A 10714-nucleotide genomic window follows, 5' to 3' on the forward strand; every position below is an offset into this window, starting at 1 on the left:
TTTATCTGCAGCTCTGTATCCTGGTTGCAGTGCTCTTGCAGCAGCAGCAGCAGCAGGGGAATTCCGTAGGTTGTTTGTGGCGCACTTGATGAACACATATGCAGCAGCAGGACGATGGGCTTAATCTTATTATTGCGCCACCTGGTACAGTAATACAGCCGAAATGTATACAGACGATTGATTAATCAAGGTAAGCAATATCTCAGAATTTTCTTCTTTTTAGTAGTGGGCTTAACTTAAAGTGCAATTATTCTGACATTGTTGGGGGAAATGATGACACCCATGAGGGCCATGATCCATCTCTCCACGACTCCAGGCTGGAGATGGCTATAGCCTACGTCACACAACTTTAATGTGTTTAAACAAGTCGTCGAGTTATTGTTGAAACAACCAAAAATATAGTATACCCAATATAATATAATATAATAGATTTGTATTATTCTTACAAAACATTTTTAACCTCTTCAGCCCTATTTTGACTATTTGAAAATAGCCAATCTTCCAGCTCACAACTAGTTGTAAATGTGATCTGTTGTGAGCTTGTAGAGCTGCTATTTTCAAAAGATTTTAATACTTTTTATACATAATGTATGAGTGTTTACTTTTGGTACTTTAAGTATATTTTGATGTCGGTACTTTTGTACTTTTACTCGATTACATTTAGATTACTTGTAACGGAGGACTTCTAGATTGCAGTATTGCCTATTGAAATGTAAACATTTTTGAGTACTTTTCCCATGTTGCTAACAGAACTTCTATGTAGCCCAATAATACATCCACACACTAATAGTGTTATTCTTTAAATGTTTTTTTAGGTCTATACTGTAGGCCTAAAGCCCATTAAAGGTCAGGATGGATGGTCAGGTCGAAGATGAAGATGAATCAAATATGTAAGTAGCCACTGTGAATCTTGCAAGCTTAATTTGCTCATTAAAAAAGGCCAATTGTAGGCACCTCAGTGTGTGTGTGTGTGTGTGTGTGTGTGTGTGTGTGTGTGTGTGTGTGTGTGTGTGTGTGTGTGTGAGAGAGAGAGAGAGACGCACACTACATCCACTACCCTTATGGCTCATGTGATGTTTTGACTATCAACAAGCTCAGCCTTCTGACAGAGGCATGGGTCAAGTTGGTTCACACTGGGCAGTGTGAACAACTGAACACACCCTGAAACTATCTGAGAAATGTGTGCAACTTTTATTTAAATATCACAGTTTTACAGACCAGAACTCATAATGACAAGTTATCCTCTTGAGACATAGACCTCTTCCTGTTTTGTATGAACTTCCTTGTTTTATTTCTGCTTTTGTGAGAAGTGCTATATAAATAAAATGTACTTACTTACTCTCTACTGCTGAAGATAATGCCTTTATGTTCAGTAATACATTTATATCTTTGAAAGCATCCAACAGAAGAGAACAAAATCACCGTCATCCTGCTGTGGATCTGAAAAGAGTGACTCGTCCATTAATCATCCACCCATTTTTAATAAAGAAAGGTAACAACAAAAAAGTCATGACTGCAGAGAATTAGTTACACACACTGTGCTTTAAATAGGTTTTTGTTTTATTGCTTGAATTAAAAAAATCATACCAGTCTGAAGTGAGTTGTACTGTACTGTACTGTAATGTAATGTAATGTACAAGCCCTCCTCCCTGGCCTGTGTGTTAGGCTGTGCAACAGTGACACTTGGTGGTGAACAAACGCTATAATGCTATTTTCGTGCTTTGACAGACAGACCCAGGGACACACATAGCTCAGGAGTGGTTGCACCACTCAAAAAATTATATCAGTTCTCCTATTACCATTGTTTATAGTTTGACAGATTGCAAATGAGTAATTCAGTCGTTGTGTTCTTCTTAACCACGATTAACTTAATTATCATTCAAAGCATCCAGCAGGAGGCATCAAACTCTCCTCCATCCGTCAGTGGGCCTTCAACGAGTGACTCTTCCATATGTCATCCTCCTGATATGAGTAATGAAAGGTATAGGAACATAAGAATGTATGATCGAACAGAAACCTTTGTACAGTACAATATCGCTATGATGATTTATCGCCGCGTCGCTCCGCATGACAACATGTAGTCTAGCCCGTCTCAGATGCCCCTCTCACCGCCGGGGCACTGAGCCTCTTCTGGTCAGTGGTCATGCAGGCTGCACACGCGGGGGACGTAGGCCTATAGCCTCTCTGGTCCCCGCATTGAACTGGGCATGTGTGTACACACACACACACACACACACACACACAGAGAGAGACCAATCTGCAATCGCACTCTTGGCCAGCCCGTCCCTCAGCCCAGAGAATGCAGGAAATTCAAAATAAAATCTAAATGGATCCACGGGACGAAATCTTTTAGAGAGAGAGAGAGAGAGAGAGAGAGAGAGAGAGAGAGAGCGCACCCCACTCCCCCAGAGAGGCTCGGACAACCAGGCAGATAATTCATCATAGCGATATTGATTATTACAATGAAAACAAACACACTATAGTTCACTAGTACTTGAGAGGAGTAGTTTGACCAAAAATGACCAACAATTACACACCCCATGAAGCATGTTATTTTTGTTTTTTTATTTGATGACTGGGTGGCTTTTCATACTGGAGACTCCGCCTGTCATCAAATTATTGGATCATGAATGTGACAAAAACAAAAATCTCCATGAATTCAAGGCTTCATGGGGTGTGTAATTGATAGAAAATAAGTCATTTTTTTTTACTAAATTCAGGCCCGCTTGCATGCATGCAGCTACTGTAGCACTTAGTAGGATGAGCTGATGTGAGGTGGTTGTGGTTACATTTTGTAATTTTACATTTCACAAACTGAATTGATGCCATGCTTTGAGATTAAAAATGGTTTGTAATTGTTGCGATTAATACATAAATTAAAACTAATCTTAGCTCTCTTTATCTCTTTATCTCTGAAAAAATAGATCCAACTCACCTTCATCCTGCTGTGGCTCTGTAGGCCTACAGAGTGACTGGTCCATGGATCATCCCCTTCGATTTAAGACAGAAAGGTAAAACCAAACATATAAAAAATAAAAATGCACTTCTTGAAATCCTTTTCATTGTTCATCTTTGATAACTACAGTATTAGTAAAATGTATTTTGTTTCAAATCCCCATAAAAAAATATATATATATATATATTTGTATTTTGCTTTGTATTTTGAAATATTTTGTCTCTTTGTCTCACATCGACTCTCAGAGAACCACTGGAAATGTCTTGATTGTATAGACTTCCTGTTTTGTATGAAACTCTTCTCTGTGAGAAGTGCTATATAAATATAAATGTACTTACTTACTTACTTACTCTCTACTGCTGAAGATAATCCCTTTATGTTCAGTAATACATTTATATCTTTGAAAGCATCCAACTGGAGAGAACAAAATCACCGTCATCCTGCTGTGGATCTGAAAAGAGTGACTCGTCCATTAATCATCCACCCCTTTTTAAGAAAGAAAGGTAACACCTAAAAAGTCATGACTGCAGATAATTAGTTTACACACACTGTGCTTTAACTAGGTTTTTGTTTTATTGCATGAATTTAAAAAATCATACCCGTCTGAAGTGAGTGGTACTGTACTGTACTGTACTGTACTGCAAAATTGTTTGTAATTGTTGTGATCAATACATAAATTAAAACTAATCTTAGCTCTCTTTATCTCTGAAAGTAGCCAAAAAATTTATCCAACTCACCTTCATCCTGCTGTGGCTCTGTAGGCCTACAGAGTGACTGGTCCATGGATCATTAGATTAGATTAGATTAGATTAGATTCAATTTATTGTCACTGCACATAGTATACAAATACTTTGACAATGAAATGAATAGTGGCGTCCAACCAGAGTGCAATACAGTAATGCAATAATGGGAATAAATACACTTGTTGTTGAATGTACAGTATGTACAGTAATATATAATAAAGGAAATAAAAAATCATCCCCTTCGATTTAAGACAGAAAGGTAAAACTAAACATAAAAAAATTAATTCACTTCTTGAAATCCTTTTTATTGTTCATCTTTGATTACTACAGTGTTAGTAAAATGTATTTAGCAATGTTTCAAATCCCCATAAAAAAAATATTTTGCTTTGTATTTTTTAATATTTTGTCTCTTTGTCTCACATCGACTCTCAGAGAACCACTGGAAATGTCTTGATTGTATAGACTTCCTGTTTTGTATGAAACTCTTCTCTGTGAGAAGTGCTATATAAATAAAATGTACTTACTTACTTACTTACTCTCTACTGCTGAAGATAATCCCTTTATGTTCAGTAATACATTTATATCTTTGAAAGCATCCAACTGGAGAGAACAAAATCACCGTCATCCTGCTGTGGATCTGAAAAGAGTGACTCGTCCATTAATCATCCACCCCTTTTTAAGAAAGAAAGGTAACACCTAAAAAGTCATGACTGCAGAGAATTAGTTACACACACTTTGCTTTAACTAGGTTTTTGTTTTATTGCATGAATTTAAAAAATCATACCCGTCTGAAGTGAGTGGTACTGTACTGTACTGTACTGCAAAATTGTTTGTAATTGTTGTGATCAATACATTTTAATACATAAATTAAAACTAATCTTAGCTCTCTTTATCTCTGAAAGTAGCCAAAAGAATTGATCCAACTCACCTTCATCCTGCTGTGGCTCTGTAGGCCTACAGAGTGACTGGTCCATGGATCATTAGATTAGATTAGATTAGATTAGATTAGATTAGATTCAATTTATTGTCACTGCACATAGTATACAAATACTTTGACAATGAAATGAATAGTGGCGTCCAACCAGAGTGCAATACAGTAATGCAATAATGGGAATAAATACACTTGTTGTTGAATGTACAGAATGTACAGTATGTACAGTAATATATAATAAAGGAAATAGAAAATCATCCCCTTCGATTTAAGACAGAAAGGTAAAACTAAACATAAAACATTTAATTCACTTCTTGAAATCCTTTTTATTGTTCATCTTTGATAACTACAGTATTAGTAAAATGTATTTTGCAATGTTTCAAATCCCCATAAAAGAATATATTTTGCTTTGTATTTTTAAATATTTTGTCTCTTTGTCTCACATCGACTCTCAGAGAACCACTGGAAAGTGCAGAATCGGCCACTACAAATAATGCATCTCAGACTGAACAAACAGACCTTTCTCACATATTTAAGGTATATTGTTTGTGTTTTCTATTTATCTTCATTTAAACCTTTGTTGAATAGAATAAAAATGTGTTTGTTTATAATACTGTTGAACTCTTAACTTCAATAAGTAAATGCTTTGATTAATAGACTTTCTTACATTTTCAGTTGCTTGAGGATGAAGCTTTTGCTTTCATGAAGAAGGAAATCGAGACCTTCCAGAGGCTTATGAGTCCAGATTACCGAGAAGATCCAGTTGAACAGCAAACGAAGGACACTGACAGGAATGAAAAAGCTGCCAAAGACGGGGCACTAAAGATCACTTTGCACATCCTCAGGGCCATTAACAGAGAGGAGCTTGCCAACTTGCTGGAGAAACGTATGATATCTTTATGGCTCAGACTATAAAGGTCTTTACACACTGTGGGCATGCCATTCAAATTCACACAAAATATACATATTTTTAAACTGTTGTTTCTGTCATGAATTTTAGGTCTTTTTGGAGAACTCCCAGTCTGTCAAAGTAAACTAAAATCCAACTTAAAGAGGAGGAGCCAGAATCTTTTTGAAGGAATAGCCAATCATGGAAACCCAAATTCATTGAAAAAGATCTACACCGAACTCTACATCATTCTGAGTGGACGTGGAGAAGTCAACAACGAACATGAAGTTAGACAGATGGAGTCCGTTTCATGGAAGATACAAGAAGCTGTGATCAAAAGTAAGGACATCTTCAAGCCAGGACAAGACAAACGACTAATCCGAATTGTTCTGACAATTGGCATTGCCGGCATTGGGAAAACAGTCTGTTCCCAGAAGTATATCCTTGATTGGGCTGAAGGAATGGTAAATGTGACCATTGACCTCATACTTCCATTTCCTTTTCGTGAGCTGAATTTGATGAAAGACAAACTGTACAGTTTGTTAGAACTCATCCAGCACTTCTTTGTAGAGGTCAAAGAAGCGGGCATTGTAGACTTCAGCAAGTACAATGTTGTACTTGTCTTCGATGGTTTGGATGAAAGCAGGTTTTCCCTAGACTTCGCCAACAATGAGATCTGCCGTGACATCGCACAGACAACAACCTTGGATGCCCTGCTGACAAACCTTATTCAAGGTAACCTGCTGCCCTCTGCCCACATCTGGATAACATCTCGGCCCGCGGCAGCGAATCGGATCCCTCCTGAGTATGTCGACCGGGTGACCGAAGTCAGAGGTTTCAAAGACCCCCAGAAAGAGGAATTCTTCAGAAAAAGACTGGAAGATCAGACGGTGGCCAACCAAATTGTTGCACACATTAAGACAACTAGGAGCCTGCACATAATGTGCCACTTACCAGTGTTCTGTTGGATGTCTGCAACAGTCCTGGAGAACATTCTGACTGAAGCCAAGATGAGTGAAGAATCACAATGTGATGTGAAGAGATGGAGGACACTCAAGGAGGAGGGTGAAGGTGACATTCCCAAGACCATGGTTGACGTGAAGATAGGGAAGATGTCTAACACTTTGGCTGAAGAAAAAACTGGAGATGCATTAAAGAATGTGTTTGAAGTGAAAATAGGAGAGATGTCCGAGACCAAAGTGATCGAAGTGAAGAAGTGGGAGATGCCCAAGACACTGGTGCAAATGTACATTCACTTCTTGATACTCCAGATGAAACTGATGGATCAAAAGTACCCTCAGCAAGATAAGGATCAAGTCATTCTGTTACTGGCAAAACTGGCCTATCAACAACTGGAAACAGGCAAACTGCTGTTCTATGAGAGCGACCTGAAGGGCTGTGGCATTGATGTTAAAACTGCCTCTGTATATTCTGGCATGTGCACTCAGATCTTCCGGGAAGAGAAAGGCCTGTACCAGGAGAAAATGTATTGCTTTGTGCATCTGAGCGTTCAAGAGTTTCTGGCTGCTTTGTACGTCTTCCTCATGTTCGTCAAGGACCATGTTAATCTGATGGCAGGGGAGCGACATGGCTCAGTGGACGCACCAGGTGAGCATGCTTCAGCAGGGGAGCGACATGGCTCAGTGGACGCACTATGTGAGCATGCGTCAGCAAGTCTCCTGTACAAGAGTGCTGTGGACCAAGCATTAAGAAGTGACACGGGGCATCTAGACCTTTTCCTCCGTTTCCTCGTTGGTTTCTCCGTGGACACCACTCAAAATCTCCTCCAAGGCCTATTGAGACAGCACATTAGCAAGCTTGGGGTCAGTCAAGAGACAACTGAATACATTAAGGAGAAGATCAGGGAAACGCCTTCTGCAGAGAGATGCATCAACCTGTTTCACTGCCTTGGTGAACTTAATGACCATTCGCTAGTGGAGGAGATTCAAGCCTTCTTGAACTCTGGTCTCTCTGACAAAAACCTTTCATCTGCACAGTGGTCAGCACTAGTCTTTGTGCTGCTGGCCTCGGAAGTGGAGTTGAAGGTCTTTGATCTAAAGAAATACTCCAGGTCCGAGGCAGGCCTACAGAGACTGCTACCAGTAGTCAAAGCCTCAAACGCAGCTTTGTAAGTACAGTAACTTTACTTGAACATTTGCGTGCTTCATATCATTTTGTTTTATTAAACATCTTATACTTAATGCAAATATCATGTTGTCCCATCTGTTGATTTAGATTGGATGCCTGTAATCTCTCAGAAAGATGCTGTGAAATACTTTACCCGGCCCTCAGTTCAAATGCATCACAGTTAAAAGAGCTGGATTTGAGCGACAATGACCTCCAGGAGTCAGGAATCAAGAAACTCTGCATTGGACTTGAGAACCCACATTGTAAATTGGAGTCCCTAAGGTGACTTGAGTTTCCCTGGTATATCATGTTATGAGTATAACCTACCAGATATAAAGTATTCAAATCATAGTTAATGTATAATGTATGTTGTCTTTGCTAGGCTGAATCGTTGCAGCATCAGTGGAAAATGCTGTGATGCTCTGGTCCCAGTTCTCATTTTGAATTCCTCAAAATTGAGAGTCCTGGACTTGAGTGACAATGACCTGCTGGACTTTGGTGTCAAGGTGCTTTGTGGTGGACTGGCACAACCACAATGCACACTGGAGTGTCTAAGGTATTGTCTTTTCTGAATTCCTTTCACCATAATTTAACTTTACGATTTGTATAATTTCCAAACAAAGCCTACGTACTTGTTGAATGAAAGTGTTCTTTTTGTAGATTGCCATTCTGTGGCATCACAAGGGAAGGCTGCAAGGCTCTGGCGTCAGCCATAGAGTCAAACCCTTCATATTTGAAGGAACTTGATCTAAGTTATAACCACCCTGGACAGTCAGGCGTCGAGCTGCTATCCGAGCTGAAGGAAGACCCAATGAACAAACTTGAGAAACTCAGGTATAGGCATCATGATGTGTATGTCACACTTTGCGGTTTCCACATGCAAAGAATTGTGTCTGGAACCAGTTTATGTTGATTTCATTGTACAATCGTTTTCTGACTTCTCTATAATACACCTATTAACCTGTGTTATTTGATAAATGCCCTTTCTTTAGGGTTGACCACGATGCCGACTGCTGGCTAAAATCTGGTCTGAAAAATTGTAAGTAATTTTAGGACTTACATAAGTATAATAATTAATTGAGCATTTTAAATTTATTTTGAATGAGATCCATTAACAAAAACATTACCCAACTAACAGAATTAAACCTGTTTTGTGATATTTGTTGATGAAATTACACTTTTATGTTGAAATGGAGGTCATAATATCAATTTATCAAGTGGCACAATATAGCCTATTCTGCTCAGAAAGTGACAACCACATGGCTATAAAAATTCATAATTATCTGTAATGATCTCAATTGTCGTGCCACTGCATGTGACGGATGCGTAATGACACAAGTCTGTTTTTTGGTTGACCTTTTTAAATATGAATGAAATGAATTAGTGACTGATTTTGTTTCTCCAGAGAATTATTATTCACATCACTAAAGCGACATAAAAGACCACATTACTATTTAATAAAGGGTGTGTAATTTGTAAATTTATATTATGGAATACAGTACTAGTAATGCTTATTTATTAATATTGTCATAGGCGTATTTGTAGACTAATATCTAACGCAGTGATATTAGTCTGGCCATGCTACTGTAATCTAGCACCCAAAACTGCCACAATAAAGCTTTTGTAATAGGATTTTCAATAATGGTAAGCATACAGTAGAGTAGTTTATTTGTGATTATAGTTTTTGAACTAAAATCAACCATTATGTCAGCCTTCAGGTGGCTTTAACATCTTCTTCCTTCGCAGTTGCTTGTGACCTAACCTTGGATCCAAATTCCGTACACAAAGAGCTGACGCTGAGTGAAGACCTGAAAACAGTGATGAAAGGAGAGCTGCAAGACCACCCAGATCACCCTGAGAGATTTGAAAGCTGTGCGATGGTTCTGTGTAAAGAGGGCTTGAGTGGGCGTTACTACTGGGAGGTAGAGTGGAGCAGGCATTCCGGAGACTTGGCTGCCTATGTAGGGGTGGCATACAAAAGGATTCCCCGAAAAGGAGGGGAATTCCGTTCTCTCCTCGGACACAACGAGCATTCTTGGAGCATCCGCTGTGCCAATGACAACTACATGGCATGGCACAACAGGCAGAACACCATCATACCTGTCCCTGCTGTGTACTCCAATCGACTGGGATTGTATCTGGACTGGCCAGCAGGTATCCTGTCTTTCTACAGCGTCACTTCAAACACGCTGACCCATTTGCACACATTTCAAACAAAGTTTGAGGCGTCCGTATATGCCGCATTTAGGCTTTGGGCTGATGACTCCGCAGTATCCATTTGTCCAGTAGAAAAGCCATCCTCTCTTTAATGTCATTGTTTTGAAACAATCTGTAGGAGACGAATGACATTATCTGTAACATAACTGGCCATGAGATTATGGTTGCGTTCGGAAATGCGCAACGGAAATGTTCTGTTTTGGGGTGGTGACGTCATAGAGTGCACTTAGCGTGGCATATTTATGAACTTGAAAGGTAATTAATTCATAACATAAGCCTACCTGTTGTTGGTCTACACGTTGATGCATGTGTAATAATAAAGCTCAAAGGACCAATTTTGCCACAGGGGGCCCTCGAGACACCGCAGTGATGTACACACACTGGACAAAGTGGACATTGGACAACCACAACTTTTGAGTAGGGTCGGTCAGTGGGGTCGGGCACTCGGCATACCCGGGGCACAGTATGGCGCAGCACACTCGATTTTCGAACGACAGCGCACCTAGTGCACTGAATGACCCAGTGAATTTCTGAATGCACCCTAAAATAACTGCATTTTAAGCCCTCGCACTCTGACCCCTGGCACCTTCATGTGCATTCATGTTTTGTATAAACTCTGTATTGTTTTATATTTTATACCTACATGTGATACAAAGATGCGCTATAATGACAATAAAGAGAAACTTGACTACTGTACAGGACTACTGTACTAGATTGATTTTGGTTTCATTGTCTCCACCAGGCCGAAGGCATGTGGGGAGAGTATGTTTTGCACTCCGTCCGTCCGCGTGTCCGTCCGTGTGTCCGTGTGTCCGTGAACAGCTAATCTCGGCCACCGTTAACCTGGTCGA

At 39.6% G+C, this 10714-nt stretch overlaps 1 protein-coding gene across 6 annotated transcripts; it reads left to right on the forward strand.

Annotated features, from left to right (window-relative positions):
- Positions 1–118: 118 nt before the first annotated feature.
- On the forward strand, positions 119–10369 carry LOC310856221 (NACHT, LRR and PYD domains-containing protein 3-like). 6 transcript variants are annotated; one of them, XM_083761496.1, is made up of 15 exons: positions 119–190; positions 816–890; positions 1397–1492; positions 1886–1981; positions 2925–3011; positions 5086–5167; positions 5306–5516; positions 5631–6590; positions 6627–7647; positions 7755–7928; positions 8029–8202; positions 8307–8480; positions 8639–8685; positions 9393–9956; positions 10186–10369. In XM_083761496.1, the coding sequence occupies exons 2-14, from the start codon at positions 853–855 to the stop codon at positions 9953–9955; spliced, it is 3723 nt and encodes a 1240-aa protein (XP_083617622.1). In that variant the 5' UTR covers positions 119–190; positions 816–852; the 3' UTR covers position 9956; positions 10186–10369. The 6 variants fall into 6 exon arrangements, with proteins under 6 accessions (XP_083617622.1, XP_083617623.1, XP_083617627.1 ...); XM_083761497.1 differs by lacking the exons at positions 119–190; positions 816–890; positions 1397–1492 and adding exons at positions 4605–4675; positions 4884–4911 and having other exon boundaries at positions 1859–1981; positions 9393–10369; XM_083761499.1 differs by lacking the exons at positions 119–190; positions 816–890; positions 1397–1492; positions 1886–1981; positions 2925–3011 and adding exons at positions 4293–4388; positions 4602–4675; positions 4884–4911 and having other exon boundaries at positions 9393–10369.
- Positions 10370–10714: the final 345 nt, after the last annotated feature.

The sequence above is a fragment of the Protomyctophum parallelum genome (genome assembly GCF_964188405.1).
Source record: "Protomyctophum parallelum genome assembly, chromosome: 3".
Lineage (NCBI taxonomy): Eukaryota > Metazoa > Chordata > Actinopteri > Myctophiformes > Myctophidae > Protomyctophum > Protomyctophum parallelum.

What these genes read in the sequence shown, in the direction of transcription:
- LOC310856221 (XM_083761496.1), top strand. Translation starts at nt 853, where the DNA reads ATGGATGGTCAGGTCGAAGATGAAGATGAATCAAATAT. An exon ending in CCCATTTTTAATAAAGAAAG is followed by an intron (nt 1,493 to 1,885) that starts GTAACAACAAAA and finishes TATCATTCAAAG; the next exon opens with CATCCAGCAGGAGGCATCAA. An exon ending in TGTAAATTGGAGTCCCTAAG is followed by an intron (nt 7,929 to 8,028) that starts GTGACTTGAGTT and finishes TGTCTTTGCTAG; the next exon opens with GCTGAATCGTTGCAGCATCA.